General features: G+C 49.1%; 1 protein-coding gene across 1 annotated transcript in view; it reads left to right on the forward strand.

Annotated features, from left to right (window-relative positions):
• Window positions 1–17,957, forward strand: part of Trappc10 (trafficking protein particle complex 10) — a 103,250-nt gene that overhangs the window by 36,817 nt on the left and 48,476 nt on the right. The window contains exons 3-6 of the mRNA XM_008827390.3: window positions 259–394; window positions 10,851–11,047; window positions 13,461–13,656; window positions 17,137–17,248. Of these exons, the coding sequence (XP_008825612.1) occupies window positions 259–394; window positions 10,851–11,047; window positions 13,461–13,656; window positions 17,137–17,248 (641 nt within the window). The remainder of the gene's footprint in view (window positions 1–258; window positions 395–10,850; window positions 11,048–13,460; window positions 13,657–17,136; window positions 17,249–17,957) is intronic.

Here is a 17,957-nt window from a genome sequence, read left to right on the forward strand (position 1 = left end):
GGAATTGATCCCCAGCTTTACTCATGTTGGGCAAACACTATGACATGGAGCTACTTCCCTAACCTCACCATCAATTTTTTTGAGACAGAAACTTGCTAGGGCTTCAAACTTGTGATCTTGGTACGTCCACCTAACAGCTACACTGTGATCGTAGGCTGGGCCTCCATGCTGGCTCTAGGATGATTCTGTGTGTGATTCTGTACTGAACCTAGAGCCTCCATGCTTGTTTCTCAGTTACTTTGAAAACCTTGTTTGTAGGTCCTATGGCCGGGCTCCAAAGATGATTCACCTGGAATCCAACTTTGTTCAGTTCAAAGAGGAGCTGCTGCCCAAAGAAGGAAACAAAGCCCTGCTCACGTTCCCCTTCCTTCACATCTACTGGACAGAGTGCTGTGTAAGTATTAGCTCGGGAGGCAAGGCCTTTTGGGATAGGAGGGAAATCTCACAGTCCAGCAGAACTTTCCAGAGTGGCTTGGGACCACACTCTCCTGATGTCTGTTGTCTTGGTTCCTCAGCCAGGAGAAGACTTTGTCCCTGTGTTTCTGATCCACATAATCGTGGCACACCTGGGGAGTCCCCATGTACAACCTGGTGGCTATGAGCCCTGGTGGCCAAAGGGTCTAATCGACTTGAACTCGTTGCTGTACTCTTGCCTGTGGCCTCGCTCTCCTGCTTGGCATCTTGGCTCTCAGTTGTGTTTGTCATCATGTGTTCAAGAACCTAGACTTCTGCTGTGAGCTAAGTGGAAATTCCAAGGGTTATCTCTTCCTGTCTGAGTAATAAAATAAGCACTTGGCAGTCTGCAGAGTTCATAAATCATTTCCTCTGGGCATTTAGCCTGCATCTGAGGCTGCAGAGGTGTTGTGACTTTAATGAGTGAGGACTCCGGAAACCTGTGCCTGGTTTCACCCGCACTTTGTCCCTCAGGAAGTCACACAATATGGTGATGAGTGTGGTAGTGTGTGAGGTGGTGTTGGCCAGGTCTGTGTACTAGAGGCTCAGCACTCAGCATTCTTACTGAAGATGGCCACACAGTGCCTACCTGACATGTCACAGAGCCCAGAAGGAAAGCAGGTGTAGTACTAATTGCATGTGCACATAGTGCAGGCCCGATCCCATCCTCTGGGAGCCCTCCCACAGTCCAGGCCCCAGATGCAGCCAGAAGCCGCCTCATAGGCAGGATGGCCATGTTGACCTACCCTGTGAACTTTTCTCTTCACAACTCCTCATCCACAATGTCTGATTTATTGATTTGTCTTTTTAATTTAATTTTATTTTGTTTATTTTATTTTATTATTTTTTGCAGTGCTGGGAATCAAATCCATTGCTTTGCACTTGCTTGGCAAGTGTGCTACCACTGAGTCCAGCCCAGCCCAGCCCAGCGCAGCTATTTTACCTTTATTTTATTTTTTTTGGTGCTAGGATTGTGAGTGGAACTTTTATTCCCATTGTACCTTTCGGTCACTTTTTGTGTATAGGACACCTATTGGTTTATATTCATAGTAACCTTGGTGAGCCCCTTTTGATTGATGATTTAGTTTTATGGTTGACTCTCTTGGCTCCAAAGTCCAGACACTTGCTGATGTCAAGAGCGCGGCACTTCTGCAGTCCATTCTCATTGGTGGATTGTTTTCTCTGGTCTTCAGAGGTGAAGTAACAGAGATCACCGACACCTCTGCCTCTTCCTGACTTCTGAGGGGTGTCCAGTGTTCTCCACCAGAGGATGCTGGCTCTGGGCTGGGAGCATGCCCATGAGAAGGAACGCCCCCTTTCCATTGTCTCAGCAGTTCTCAAAGGTCTTTTTCGACGTAGTGGTCATGACCCCAGGGTCCCTGTATCTGCTGGCCCATTGCGTGCCAGTCGTGGGACCCGCAGTCCTGGTGTGGCTTCTCTTGGTCAGCTGCATCTTGCTGTGGTGCTAGAGAATGCTCCCGGCATTCCTTCTGGGATTCTCTTGTCTGTATCTACGTGAGTTGGTCTGTAGCTGTGTTTCTGAGAGCCTGTGTACGGCTGAAGTATCAGTGCCATCTTTGATTCACGAAGGAACTGGATATTCTATTTCTTTTCCCTCTGCACCCCTCATGCTGCGTCGCTGCTGCTGGGTCTCCGAGCTTTGCTGCCCTGACTGTGCTGCTCCCTGCTGTGCTGCTCCTTGGTGCTCTCTGGAGCCCTGTGGGGAGACTCATCTGTTGCAGCCGTTCATTAATTTTGATACATTTCTTAGAAACCAGACATCTTAGTTACATTTTAAAGCTATTGCATTGAGGTGTGCGGTGGCTGTGCATTGGCTCGGCGCCTGCTCACTCTTTGTGACATTGCTTCTCTTCTCCACTAAGCTGTTGACGTTTTCGTCAGAGCCGTAGGGTTTTAATTCATTGGTCTGATGTACTGTTAGAATGATTTCTACCGTGTGTGCTTTCATTTCTTTCTTTGTTTCTTACAGTTTGTTCTGGGTTTTTTCCTTTTTGTCAGTTTGGAATGTGTATTTTCATTCTTAAAGTTTTATTGATGCAGATCTTTAAAGTTAGGAATTTTCCCCTGGTTACACTTTAAATACAGCTTAGTGTTTTATCATTGCTTTTCTGACTGTTACTGTTTTTGAGGGGGAGAGTGATACCGGTCTCACACATAGGCAAGCACTCCACCACTGAGCTATCTTCCCAGCGGAAGAGACTCCACTTCCTGTTGGTGTTCACGTCTCCTTTTGCCAGTGTTTGTTCAGCAGAAAGTTTTTTCATTTCTAGAAATTTAAATTTTTTTCTAATCTTATTGCATTATTATCAGAAATATTATTTATACTATTTCTGCTCTGTGTAAGTTAGTTTTTCCTCTGTAACTGATAAACGGTCAGTTTGGTGACTATTTCATGTGTGTTTCTCCGTTTTTCAGCTTGTGATGTTAAGATATAGGTCCGTCCGCTTTGCCGTCTTCTGTGCTGCAGAGGGCCTGCAGTGCAGCTTGTGTCCGCCTCTTGTCGGTCCACATGTCTGGTGGTGACATGTTGTTCCTTGGAGATAGGAGTGCAGGCCGTGTATGTATACATATGATGGCTAGCTCAATTCTTATGGAGGGAAACGTGTCACCTGCAGACCTGGTCCCAGGTAGTATGATATAGGAAGGTCTTGTATCTGAAACAAGGGTTGGTTTCTCTGATGTCTCTTTTAGTAGGTTTCTACCTGTCATTTACAGGTTTGGTTTGATGGCTGCAGGTTATTTTTCTGTAGATAGGATCTGTTGAGTTGAGGTTTCAACTGTCTAATTTTCTTGTCTGAATGGGCAGCAAATTGACCCAGCACCATTTCCTGTGTTCTCCCCCTGCCCTGGATACTCTTCTCCACTAGGAATAATTCCCTCATTTTACACAGTGCCCCAGTGTGCATAGTGCTGTGGATACTTCGTCTCTGTTGACCATTGTCTGTTGGGGGTCCAAATCTGACTTTGCTTACATATTTTATAGTATGTGTAGATACCTGCCTTTACAATAAACGTCTGCTGAAAGCTGAGTGTGGTGGTGCATGCCTTTTCCCTGCCAGCTGGGGCTAAAGGGAGACCTTGTCTCAAAACAACAATAACAACAGAACTCTTTTTGCTGACACACATTTCTTCTGTATGTCAAGTGCCAATCTGTGTTTCTGAAGACTGCTGTACTGGAGGACCCTGCCCCAACTCTTCTCTTTGTGCCCGTGACTGTTCCCTGTTGAGAGCTGGGTATTTCTATCCTGCAGCTGAAGTTAGGTGGATCTGATTTGCTGCAGCAGCGTTTTCGGGGCCCGCTATACCTTCTTCTGCCCAGTCTCCATGCTGTGGGAAGCCATCTACAGGGGCCTGCCCACCCAGTGTGTTCTCTCCCAACCTTAACTTAACTGCTGCCACCTAATTGGACTTAAAGCCCACTCAATGGGAGGAAACTGGTACTGTAAACCTAGCCAAATTCACATAGCTGGAGAGGCCATAGATCTCAGAGAAAACCCCAAGGCTGTCACATCCCAAGACAAATGTAATTTCTTACTATGTGCAAAATACAGATCCTTAAATTTACAGACAAGCATCCCAGTCACCACCCATCAAAGAAGCTTCTTTTTCAACAACAGACATTATTACAGAGTTACCACTGGTCACACACAGAGATTCTCTGTGAACTGCCAAGCCTAAGTGGCACATCTAGGATGCAGTCTCTACACCTAAGACTCACGAAACATAAAACAAGGGATGAAGAGAACACTAATGCATCTTTCAGTTCTCATCAGTGAAGCTCCCTCATGCAACAGAGGGCCAGGAATGCAAAAGGTCACAAATGGCCAAAACATGGAGAATAAGAGTCTGCAGAGTGTGGGTCCACAGGACTCCTATATTGAGGTCCACCACCCACGGGCTCAGGGGCCATTGTAGAAGGGGGGGGTGGGAAGATTGTAAGAGCCAGGGAAGAGGTGAATGACCGTATGGAAATAAGAGTCCTACCGGAGCCTGGGACCCTTCTCATATGAACCTACAGCAATGGTGTCAGCATGCACAAGTCCATGCAAACTTAGGCAGACAAAAACACAGCACAGAACTGTGGAAATGAACAGAGAGCTTAATCTTAGTTGAAGAATTATTGGCAGCTGATTACTGCTGGGTGAGGAAGAGCTGATCTTCTTGAAGGGAGAGACTCTAGATAGGCTGACTAGACCCCAGTGGATGAACTTAACACTGAGGGACTTCTGGGAGCACTAACTTGACATGATAGGCCTTAACACAAATGACAGAATGTATGAACTCCCATGGAGGGGGCTATGGGAGGTGCCAAAGGGGAAGGGGGCATAAAGATGATTTTCTGTATGAAATACACAAAAATTCAATAAAAAATTTTAAAAACCATGCAGCTGCCACTAGGTGGAACAGAGCCAACTGCTCCACTTCATTCTCCAGCTGCTGGTCTATGAGCACTGCAGTGCTGGAAGCAGCTACTGTTTGGAATGGTTTCAGAGAGGAAGAGAGGGAGGGATAGAGGGAGGGATAGAAGGAGGGAGATGGGGGGAGGAGGAAAGAAGGAGAGGGGAGAGGGAGAGGGGAAGACGGAGGGGGAAGAGAGGGAGGGAAGGAGAAGGGGGGAGGGGAGAGAAAGGGAGGGATGGAGGAGAAGAAGAGAGGAAGATGGAGGGGGAGAGAGGGAGGGGAGGAAAGAGGGAGGGGAGAGGGAGAAAGGGAGGAAGGAAGGGAGAGAAGGTGGAGTTTTGGTGGGGTGTCCGTGTTTAATTTATTGTCAGTTCAAGAAGAACTTTATGATAATGAACTTTCTTGATCGTGGATGAGGAAATGGTTGTTTTGCCTTCATTTTCGAAGAATACGTCACAGGGTGGGGACTTGTAGTTTGATGGCTGTCTGTTTCCTAGAACTTTGTGACGGTGCTGTCGCAGTGGTCTTGGTCCCCATGTCTCCATAAGAAACCCCATCTCGTTCGTGTTGCTGACCACTCCTTCAGGTGTTTGTTTCTTTTGTTTTGTTTTTTGAGATGGTCTCTCTGTAGCCCCAGCTGACCTGGAACTCACAGAGATCCACCCACTGCTGCCTCTCGATGCTGGGATTAAAGGTGTGCACCGTGACACCCCCCCCCCCGATTTGTTTTTAATTTAAAAAAGTATTATTTCTATTTTATGTATACGATATATTGCCTGCATGTGTGTAAGTGCACCCATGTCGTGCAGTGCTCATAGAGGTCAGAAGAGTGCGTTGGATACCCTGGAACTGGAGTTATGGATAGTTGTTAGCTGCCATGTGGGTGCTAGGGAGTGAACCCAGGTCCTCTGCAAGAGCAGCCAAGGCTCTTAACTTCTGAGTCATCGCTCCAGCACCCCCCCCTTATTTATTTTTTTTATTTATTTATTTTTTTTGGTTTTTTTGAGACAGGGTCTCCCCGTAGCCCCAGCTGTCCTGGAACTCACTATGTGGACCAGGCTGGCCTTGAACTCACAGAGATCCGCCTGCCTCTGCCTCCCGAGTGCTGGGATTAAAGGCGTGCGCCACCATGCCTGGCTGTTTGTTTTTTTTTAATTTGTTATTTTTATTTTATGTGTAGGAGTGTTTTTCCTGTATGAATATAAGTGCACCACGTGTGTGCAATGTCTGCGAAGAACAGAAGAGGGCATTGGGTTCCCTGGAACTGAAGTTACAGGTGGTTGTTAGCTGCCATGTGGGTCCTGGGGATTGAACCTGGGTCCTCTGGAAGAACAGCAAGTGTTCTTAACTGCTGAGCCATCTCTCCAGCCCCTAGATGTTTTTTCTTGATCACTATGTTTAACTTGTTTTATTACATTCTACCTTGGGATAGATTTCTTCTGCTTTTAAAAGTTTTTTTTTAAAGTATGTATTTGCTTATTTTTATTTTATGTGTGAGCGTTTTTTCTACATGTATGTAAGTACACCTAGGCATGCAGTGCCCATGGAGGCCAGAAAAGGGCATTAGATCCCTGTAACTGAAGTTACAGATGGTTGTTAGCCACCATGTGGGTGCTAGGAACTGAGCTAGGGTCCTTTATAAGAGCAGCCTGTGCTCTTAACCACTGATCCATCTCTGTAGCCCCATGAAATGGTTTTTATTTTATTTTTATCTTATATGTATCAATGTTTTGTCTGTTTGTATGTAAGCGTATCACATGCATAAAATGCTGATGGAAGCCAGAAGAGGGCGTTGAATCCCCTGGACCTGGAGTTACAGACACTTGTTAGCTAACATGTGGGTACTGGGAACTAAACCCAGGTCCTCTGCAAAAGCAGCCAGTGCTCTTAACCACTGAATGTCTTCCCCCCCCCCCCCAAAATTTGGAAAAAATTTTTGTCACTTCTTCAAATATTATAAAATGTTCCTCCCTCTTTTGGACATCAAGATGGAGACTGGTCATGCTGGGCCCTGAGAAGCTGGGCGCTGCACTTGGCAGACTTCAGGCTTTCCCCTGTTCATGTGGTTAGCCCCGCTTGACTGTCTTTAATGTTCACTTGTCTTTCTTGTGAATCATAGGGTCAATCTCCTTGTACCTAGTGTGGTTTTTGTTCTAGAATTCATTGTAGTCTTTACCTCCTCAAGCTCTCCGTGAGTTTTTGCTTCCCACCAGTGTGACTTCAGTCCTTCACTGTCTTGAGCACGAGATGTGTTTTAGTGGTTTTATCTGCTGGCTTTATCCTCCGTCATTTTGAACTCTTCATTCTGTTGGTTGACCTTCCAACTTACTACAGATTGTAGGTTCTGACTTACTTGCCTGTTGTGGGTGTCCTGGGGCCCTCCGGGCGGGGGGTAGATCCGGTGCAGAGTCATGACACAGACACCGGGAGTCAGGTGAGAAGCAGGCAGTGTGAGCAGCTGCAGACTCGTTTATTGCAGATATGGGGCTCCCTTATAGCCCCCCTCCCGGTGTCCCATTGGCCCCAGTAGGCTTTCTCGGATCGTGTCTGATCCTCATTGGCCCTCTCCGTCGAGCCATCTTGCGTCAGCTGTCTCTATGTCTTTTGGCAGAACACAGGTTTGCCTCAGCTGGATGTTTTTGGCGCATTTGCAGCGCGTGCTGGTTGTTCAGGCCGCACTTCCTCCTACACTTGCCTGCCGGCCATTCTTTACTGAACAGCAGACATCGTGAGCTTTCTCTTGCTCTATGTTAGGTGATGGTGCATTCCTTTGTTCCGCTGAAGCAATCATGTTTGGTCCTTTTGGGTAGAGGGGTTAGAGCAGGGATGGGTGCAGTACTAATGCTTCCTTTCTCCTGTGGAGACTGTCCTGAGCCCTCTGGGTTTTCATGGATGACAATAGGCCCTGATCTCCCAGCCGTGTGTGTGTGTGTGTGTGTGTGTGTGTGTGTGTGTGTGTGTGTGTGTGCGCACGCATGCACCAAGTGCTGATGCTTCTGGTCGCGCGCGCGCATGCACCAAGTGCTGATGCTTCTGGTCCTAGTTGATGGCTTTGGCTGAACTCAGTGATTCTCTGGTTGGAATCAACTAGCTACCTCAGACTCTGTGTGCAGAGGCCCAGGACATCCATAGCCCCAGCTCAGGCATTGCGAGGCCCTGCCTGTTTCCATTTCTCAGGGGTCACTGTCCTTTGTTGCCTGGGTCTGAGGTGCTGAGAGCTGCTCAACTGTGGTTTTTGTATCTTTGTTTTTGTGTTGGTTATGTTGGAAGGTATAGAGCTCACTGTGGCTGGAAGTTGTCCATCCAACTATCTATTGATAGATGCTGTGTGTGTTCAGTTTCCTAGACTGTAGTGGGGGTGATTTGTTCCTGTCCTTACCCGCTTTGAGTCTCATGGTCCCCAACGTGGTCTCTATAACCTTTTGAAATGTTATTATTCTTTGAGCATGCTCAGACATGCGCTCTCCTGGGTCCGTCTTGTATTCTATTTGTCTTGGCCATGGCCTTAGCCATTTTCCGAGGAACCGTGGGTTCTTGCTGTGGAAAATGTTTGGAAGCCAAGAAGAGGAGTGAAGACTGCTCTGTGTTGAGAGTGTGCACTGATGGAGAGCATGTACTTCACACTGGTGCACACGCACACCGTCTGGCTCCTACCACTTCTGCAGGCCAGTTTGCTGAGTCCCCTCTCTGGGATGAGAAACTGTATCATACGCCTTCCCTGCTATGGACTTGCTTGCTGAACAGTCCTTGGGGTGACCTTTCGGTGACCTTTCTCCTGTCTCTGCTAACCTGCTCCTAGGTGATGCCCTAGCCCTGTATTTGGCTGCTCTGGACTAGACCATGTCTTCCCCACGCAGACATCCCCTTACCTTGCTTGGCAGAGATGCCACCTCCTTTCCTGGATTAACTTCTGGTCAGAGCCCTCCCTCCACCTCCCTCTCCCACCCAAACACAGCTGAGTTCTGGTACCCATAGAACCTCCCTCCCTCCCTTGTAGGCTCCTCTCAAGCCCACGTATGTCTTCATGCCTTACCCTGGGCTGCAGCCATTCTTTGCTGACCTCACACATTACCCTTCCCTGGCCACAGGTTTTCTGGTGTTCAGGGACAGTTTACCTCCCTGGCTCAGCATGGTTCCCTTAGGGACCCCAGATACTTTGGCAATATCCTGTTCCCTGTGATGAGTGATGGAGAGTGAGGGCTGTGTGCTTGTTTTTACTAGGACTGTTTGGCATGACTTTTCTATTCTGGGAGGCCTCCTGTGGAGAGTCTGCAAAGTGGCAGCACAGGGTCACCCTGGTGTCCCCTTGGGGCATGGAGCCCCTCCAGCTGGGACTCTTCTCCTGGGACAGGTTCTTGGGGAAGGCACCGTTCCACTGCAGTGGGCCAGCACCATGGGCCGCTCTCTTCCACCTCTGTGAACTGGGCACTGTGCATAGCTGGTATGTTTGAGGGCTAGGCTGTCGGCGCACCCGGGCTTGTGCCTTTGCTGCCAGATGCCATGAGGCCCTTGGGTATTCCCCAGCACCCCAAGTACCCTCACATCGTGACAGCCCATAATGCTGTCCTAGGGAAATGCGCAGCATGTGAGTGAGGTTCTGCTGCACGTGCACCCAGAGAGCTGGTTTCAGACGGTGGTTTTTCTCTCAGTGTCTGAGTAGATCTTTCTGAGTTGGAGTCATTTCTTATGTGACCCAGGACGTGGTTTTGGAAGCAGAACAAAAGTTGTAAGTATCACCTTTGGAGCTCCCCAGTGGCTCAGATCAAGAGGGACTGAAAAGAATTTTTTTAAACATTTATTTATTTATTTATTTATTTTATGTATGTAGTATGTATGTATGTGTGCATGCATGTGCATACTACTATGAGTGTGTAGAGGTCACGGACAACTTGCAGGAGTTGATTCTCTCCTTCTATCCTATGGATAATGTGGGTCCTAGGGATCAAACTCAGGTTGTTTGGCATTGTGGCAAATACCTTTACCCACTGAGCCATCTTGCGGGCCCGAAAACAGAATTACAAGTTTTTTTTTTAATGTGTATGTATTACGCCTGCATTGTACGTGAGTACACCCATGTTGTGCAGTGCCTGTGGAGGACAGAAGAAGGCATTGGATTTCCTGGACTGGAGTTACGGACAGCCGGTAGCTGCCATGTGGGTGCTGGGATCTGAACCTGGGTCTTCTGCAAAACCAGCCAGTGCTCTTAACTGCTGAGCCATCTCTCCAGCCCCATGAATTCTAAGATTTTAATATCAGATTTTCTAAGTGTAAATGGAATTTGTCTGTTGCAGAAGTTCATGGTACATAGGGTGGTTAGCGACAAAGAACAGTGAAGGGAGAATGAGGCTTGCTGGCTGAGACTTGAGCTGACACTGGCTTTGTCGGGGGGCTTTCTCTGGGGACTTGGGCTAGTCCTAGGAGAGAGAAATGGAATTGAGTTTGAGTCCTGTCACTGTATCCTGGCTCCTTTGAGCTATGGTAGCTTGAGGGAGCTGCAGGTGGTCTTTTCTGGTTCTCCTGAGGGAACTAAAGGGACATTAAGGTTAGGTCAGAGCCCAAAGGCCCTGAGGGCTGAGGGCCGCAGGGCAGCCGTCAGGCGGCCTGTGTGAAGTTCCTGCAGGCAAGCTTCAGGCTCCCTGCTGACAGTGTCTGTGTCAGTCTTGTGGTGCTTGGGCACAGAGTTCTGACCAAAGCTCTTCCTTGCCTTGTGGACAGTGTTGCTGTGGTGCCCTCAGCGGCTCTTCAGTTCTTGGTGCTGTGCCTGGCTTGGAGAGAATGTGCTAGGATCCTGGTAGGCGTAAAACTGCGCATGGCACCCAGCTCTGGCGTCTGGGTGTTTTCACACTCAGCTAACCCCTTGGCCGCCCAGTGTGGTAACATGTGATGTCCGGTGCCTCTCTGCTCATTAACGTCTTATGCCTAGATACCAAAGGGCATTGAGGAGCTCACCTTCACACCCATTTTTTTATTCTTAGGATACTGAAGTATACAAAGCCACAGTAAAAGATGACCTCACCAAGTGGCAGAATGTTCTCAAAGCTCATAGTTCTGTGGACTGGTTAGTAGTGGTGGTTGAAAATGATGCCAAGAAAAAAAACAAAACCAACATCCTTCCCCGAACTTCTATTGTGGACAAAATAAGAAATGACTTTTGTAATAAACAGAGTGACAGGTAAGTACACCTTTCATTTATCCTCTTTGCTGGATAGCAGTAATAACTAGTGCCTCAGCAGGTCTGAGAGTGACTGAGGGTGCTCTCCCTGTCCTCTGGAATGCCTTATCTGGCAACTGGGGAACCATTAGCCATGATCTCCATGCATACAGCCTGGGAGAAGGTCCTGGGCCTGGGGCCTCTGGAAGACCACACACTGACCCCCTTGAACCTCACAAGGAAGTCTTCAGTCTTGAATGGTACAGGGGTCCCCAAATGCCCTTAAACTGTGGGGCATACATTTCTCTGTGGACCATCCACTTGTTAAAAGTTCTACAAGTTGCAAAATGTGGACTTCATGACTTTGTTCCTTTATCACAGGGGCTCACGGCCTTCTGTGCCTGCTGTCCTCAGCACTGCTGAACCTACCTGACTCCTGCACACTGGTGTCTGTGTCTCACAGACTTGCACTGGAGCCTGGACTCTGGTGTGACAGGTTGTCATTCTGTCACCACCATCAGGACTCCTGTACTGCAACTGCCCGTAGGAGTGCAGCCAGCCTGCTCTGGGGGCCGCCCTAGCGGCAGTCCTGGGGAAGTGCAGGATGCAGAACAAGGAAGAACCCAGAGAGGAGAGGGAAGCAGCCTAGAGCAGAGCATTTTTCTCACGTGTGTGTGTGTGTGTGTGTGTGTGTGTGTACACGTTAAAGTGTTGTCTTCTACAGACAGTGCTGATACCTGTTGTTTTTACTTCGTACATTGTTGTTTTCTCCATGAACAAAGTATCCCTGTCTCATTTTTGCTGGTGATGTTTCTTATGCAAACATGAAGGCCTGTCAGGCTCCTGTTGGCTTACTGTTATCATAAACAACACTGCACAGCTTTCTAGTTAATGTGCATGTCCTTGATTATTTCCTTAAAGGAAAATTGCTTGGTCACCAGTTCTGTGCATTCTTCAAGCTTTGACAAAATGCTGCTGAGTCAGAGGTTGATGCGGTGATTGTGATGGTGCCCACTGAGGACCTCCTTGGCACACCTCCCCATATGTGCCCCTGTGAGCAGCTACTCTGGTGATCTGTGCTCTGGGGGGGACTGCTGCCCTTCAGATCACCCCCATCCCTTCTGACTAACTAAAAATGGTGGCCAGGACCACAGAAGTTGAAAGGCCTAACAAGGATGAAGGGACTGATGGTATAACAGAGTGAGGGGCTGAAAGGAAGCCCTGACTTGTGGTGGTGTGTGCAGGTTTCCATCCCTGCACTGTGGAGAATGGGGACATACTGCTGCTCAGAAACCGTGTTGATAATTGTTCCTGAGAGTGTCTAAGGATAAAGCACTGAACTAGCTGAGTAGCAGCTCATGTTGACCCCAGGAGGCTGGCCCTGGCCTCTGCTCTCCTGGGAGGGATCAGTATCTAGTGGGTGGGTGATGGGGTAGGTGGCTTTTCAGTTTCTTCTGGGTTCTAACTTGTGGATGTGCAAATGGTGGTTTCACCTCTGGTGGTTGCATGGAGGCTCCTGTCCCTCCAAAGGGGATGTGCTGGGGCACAGAGTCAGTTCATTGTGCTATTTGTTAGCAGCTTGGGTAAAATACTCATTAAAGAGAGCTGTTCATAGCCATTGCATCAAGACTTTAAAATCATTTCTGAGTTCAGATTTATTTATCTTTGTAATTACTATCAGCAGGGCTAAAGCCAGGTGCTGTTTCTGCTTGTTGGCTGAGTGCAGTAACTTTCCTAGACCACTGGAGCGTTCTTGTAATGCTATAAACTCCAGTGCCTCTGTACCACAGGCATACTCTCTTTGTAGTAAATGGCATCAGACCTCTCTGTGACCAGTATTTGTCCCGTTGATCAATGCTGCCTTCAGAGTCATAACGTGGTGGTAGAGGCAGATCTGAGGAAGGCCAGGACTCCGTACAGGGGCCTCTGTATACTGCAGTGACAGATGGGGGTGGTTCAGCGTGGAGGGGGTGTTAGGTGAGCAGGAGAATGCTGGAGGACAGGGAAGGGCACAGCATGCTCAGAGACCTAGGCTGGAGTGAGGGGTTGAAGCCGGGTACTGAGGGTGGCTGTGGTCTTGCTCTGCCCAGTTGAAGGATCTCAGTTTCTGTCAACATAAGGAACCAGCAGGTTTGTGAGGCACAAGAGAGTGAGGGTCAGGAACTGAGGGTGGTGTGGCCACTGTTTTCACAAGCTCTGGAGGCGGCTCCTCCTCAGACCACTCTGACTTGCTGTCTGTTCTGCAGCAGACTTTCCCCGGAGCATCTGTAGTGCTCTCCGCCCAGGGGTAGTGAACGCTTTGGCCCCTACCTAATGGTTTTCACTAATTGGAGAAGGAAAGGGTGAGGGACAGTGGGGGACCATGGGAAGTAGGCTCAGCTGATCAGGCTGTGGTACCTGAGGTCTTCCCGGACGGCCCTCCGTGTCTTTGCAGGTGTGTTGTGCTCTCTGACCCCTTGAAGGACTCTTCTCGAACTCAGGAATCCTGGAATGCCTTCCTGACCAAACTCAGGACACTGCTGCTCATGTCTTTCACCAAAAACCTTGGCAAGTTTGAGGATGACATGCGGACCTTGAGGGAGAAGAGGACGGAGCCAGGCTGGAGCTTCTGTGAATACTTCATGGTTCAGGTACAGCCGCCTCCCTTTCCAGACAAGGCAGCTCCCTTTCCAGACAAGGCAGCTCTCAGGGTAGCTCCCACCCACCTCACCTCATGTATGTGAACTGTGTGGCAGCCAGAGTGGATGTTCCTTTCTCTTGCCAATAAGCAGAAGACAGCCAGGGCTCTGCAGGTGTCCTCCTGCCCCACAGCTAGGCACTGCCGCCTGGAGAAGGGCTTGGTCCTCTAGTCCGTCTTGGTTTTGTTGGGACTCAGGGACTTTTGGAGGTCCGCTGGGCATTAAGCAGAGGTACCCAGCCTTGGGGGATGACTCTGCTGTGGATGGGCTGCTTTGCCATCAGCAGACTTGGGGGTTGAAGGGTAGTTTCTGGGAACTCCCTCATGACTCCCAGTAAGATCATGAGAAGCTGGTTCTTTACTGGAATACCCCAAATGGTTTAGGCTTTTAAAATTGTAGTTTACAGAGCTGGGCATGGTGGTGCACGTCTTTAATCCCAGCGCTCGGAGGCAGAGGCAGGCGGATCTCTGTGAGTTCAAGGCCAGCCTAGACTACATAGTGAGTTCCAGGACAGCTGGGGCTACAGGGAGACCCTGTCTCAAAAAGACCAAAAAAAAAAAAAAAATTGTAGTTTACAATACAATTCTTTTTTTTTTTTTTTTTTTTTTTTTGAGAAAGGGTCTCCCTGTAGCCCCAGCTGGCCTGGAACTCACAGAGATCCACCTGCCTCTGTCTCCAGGGTGCTGGGATCAAAGGCATGCGCCACCACGCCCAGCAAACTTCTTTTTGAAGAAGAAAACTCTCAAGTGCCCGGAGGAGGTGTGGCAGTTTCATGCGATTCAGAGTGGTCAGGCTGCAGTGACAGGCGCGCTCAGGCTTCCTTGAGTTTGTTCACCATCTTCTGAATGATAAAGCATCAACTTCATTGTGAACTCATAGATGGATGGAAGGTGGATGAGTGAACAACTAGATGGGTGCATGGATGGGAGGGTGGGTGGATGGCTGTCCTGGTTTGCTCTTCATTGCTGTGACAAAACGCTCTGACCACTACCAACTTGGGGAGGAAAGGGGTTATTCAGCTTACATCTCCCAGGTCGCAGTTCATCAGGGAGCCCAAGGTAGGAACTCAGGGCAGGAACCTGGAAACAGGACCTGGAGCACAGGCCATGGAGGAACGCTGCTTACTGGCTTGCTCCCCTGGCCCCTGCCCAGCCTGCTTTCTTATGCAACACAGACCCACCTGCCCAGGGGGGCAGACCCACCTCCCACACCACTCATCAAGAAGATGTCCCACAGACATGGCCACAGGCCAGTCCAATAGAGGAAATTCCCAATTGAGGCTCCCTCAACCCAGGTGTGTCAAGTTGACACTAAAGCATCCAGCACAATGGATGAGTAGATGGATGGATGAGGGGGTGGATGCATACATACATGAAATTCACATAAAGGCTGCCTGATTAGCAGTATTGTACTAACAGTGATTTCGGAATTTGAGAAGGTACCTCAGTTGCATGAAGTATTAATGTGGGAGGAGGCTGAGTAGGGGCTACATACAAACTACTGTTTTCTTGGCAAATGATTCTATGAGTCTAAAATTAGTACAAAGTTAAAAGTGAGTAAGGAAGGAGCCCCTGACACATGCAGTGCGCAGCTTGAGGACACTGCTCAGTGAAAGCCTGCACGGACACGTGCAGCCTACAGGATGCTGTTGCTTCCTGGAGCAGCCCTGTTTGTAAACAGGCCACGGAGAGAGGATACCAGGACCATGGAGGGGGCAGGTAGATTGTGTAGTAGCAACAGAGTTGCAGTTAGAGAGGATGAAAAGATTATGGATAGTGGTTGTGCAGTAGTGTGGATATACTTGACACTGCTGTGCACTTAAAAATGGTCAGGCAGGCGTGGGGGTGTGCACCTGCAGTCCTAGCACTGGAGAGGCTGAGGTACGAGGGTCATGAGTTTGGAATCAGCGAGACCCTGTCTTGAGAGGGAAACAAGCATCACAGCTGAGAACATTTATTGTAGTTCCCATTGCTCAAAGTACTACGTGAAGGAACACGGGGAGGGAGAGGAGAGGTCAGTGGGACCCAGAAGTACCTGTGTAAAACACTGCCCAGCTGTGTGTTCAGAGGCAGCAGGATGCAGAGCTGGAAGGAGTTCCCGGCTAACGGACAGGCCAGCTGCTTCCTGCAGCTTCTCTCTGGGTTCCAGATAAGCGGAGCTCAAGGGCTAGTGACTCTGTTCACAGGCAACAGTTAAATCCTCACACAGAAAGCTCCTGCACAGGGCACTTTGTTATCTAGCTGAAGACCCAGACTCCTGGTGTCCTAGCTGTAGCCAGCAGAGTGGGTGTGCCTGGAGTCTGGATCTGAAGTGGGCTGTGGATTCCATCTGTGCACTTGATCCCCTTCCAGGGAATGCCACTTGGGGCTCCAGGCTCTTGGAGTAGTAACCACAGCCACCTAAGGTGGAACTGTGTCTTACTTTGTTCTTCATTGCTGTGACAAAACACTCTGACCAATACCAACTTGGGGAGGAAAGGGTTTATTTGTCTTACATCTCCCAGGTCGCATGCAGTTCATCAGGGAGCCCAAGGTAGGTACTCAGGGCAGGAACCTGGAGGCAGGAGCTGGAGCACAGGTCATGGAGGAACCCTGCTTATAGGCTTGCTCTCCTGGCCTCTGCTCAGCCTGCTTTCTTATACAATACAGGCCCACCTGCCCAGGGATGGCACCACCCACAGTGGGCTGGGCCCTCCCACATCACTCATCAAGAAGATGCCCTTCAGACATGGCCACAGGCCAGTACAATAGAGGCAATTCCCTGATTGAGGCTCCCTCAACCCAGGTGTGTCAAGTTGACACTAAAGCTATCCAGCATAAACTGAGTATGTCAGTGTGGACTTACATGTATGTGATTGCTCTCCTGGCTTTTGCTTTAAGAAACATTGCTAGAAATCAGGAAAGAAAGGAAAAAAAAGGGGGGGGGCCCTAGCCATTGACATGCACTGAACACTTACTGTAAACTAGTCAGAGTGGAGAATGAAGGTGTCAGGAGCCAGGTGGTCAGTGCTGGGGCTGTGGACAGAAGCCTCCCCAAGCAGGGAATGGCAACAGCTCAGGGTCTAAAGAACAAGTCATGTGGAGATTTGGAAGAGTGCACCCTCCAGGCCGAAAGTAGAGGTAGCTATGGACCTGGTGTGTGTGAGGGAGCATGAGGGGCTGCACTGGGGGCTGAGTGAGGCCAGAGAAGTAACACTGGGATTGGGCACGTCGGGGACCAACCAGCTTATCCAGTGCTGCCGGAAGGTCAGACGTGGCCTTGGCCTTTTCCAGCCTCTTTTTGGTCTCATCCTTCTGCATTTGTGAATGCTGGCGTGGTCATGTGGAGACCGTGCTTCAGCGGCTGAGCATCTTTCACACACGGCCCGCTCTCTTAAGTGCCCCTCACTACAGCATGTGGCTTTGGGAGCTGACTGCTGTTCTTTGGTGACAGGAGGAACTTGCCTTTGTCTTTGAGATGCTGCAGCAGTTCGAAGACGCTCTGGTGCAGTACGACGAGCTGGATGCCCTGTTCTCACAGTATGTTGTCAACTTCGGCGCTGGGGGTAAGTAGGCGGCTCAGTGACCAAGCCTCTGCTCACCAGTTTCCCCACTTGCAGCAAATCTCTTTGCCTAGTCGTTCATCATTTGGTGCTGCTTTATGCAAGTTATGAAGGGTGCTCTCACTCCTAGTAGAAATGAAATGCCCCTTCTAGAAGCAGCTTAAGTAGTAGAAGCATTTGGGAAGCTCCTCAGACAGTCGTGCAGCTCCTGGTCAGCAGAGAGTGTCCTTCCACTTCTATGCAGCCTTCAGAGTTCATGGCTGAGTTCCCAGTGGCACCAGTGGAATGTCATCTATTGTTTCTTAAACTCTTTGTTGTTGTTGTTATTGAGTTTTTGAGATAGGGTCTCCCTGTAGCTCCAGTTGGTCTGGAACTTGCTATGTAGACCAGGCTGGCCTCCATCTCGCAGAGATCTCCCTGTCTCTGCCTCCCGAGTGCTGGGATCAAAGTTGTGTGCCACTATGTCCCGCTAATCTTTTAAATTCTTAAATACTATTTTAAATTCTTTTTGGAGGGCTGGAGAGATGGCTCAGCAGTTAAGAGCACTGACTGCTCTTGCAGAGGACCTGGGTTCGATTCCCAGCACCCACATGGCGGCTATGAACCGTCCTTAACTCCAGTCCCAGGGAATCCAAAACCCTTTCTGACCTCTGCATGACACAGGTGTGCTCACATACATGCAGGCAATACACTCGTACACATAAAATAAAAA

Source organism: Nannospalax galili, unplaced genomic scaffold (assembly GCF_000622305.1).
Source record: "Nannospalax galili isolate Female #2095 unplaced genomic scaffold, S.galili_v1.0 scaffold652, whole genome shotgun sequence".
NCBI lineage: Eukaryota > Metazoa > Chordata > Mammalia > Rodentia > Spalacidae > Nannospalax > Nannospalax galili.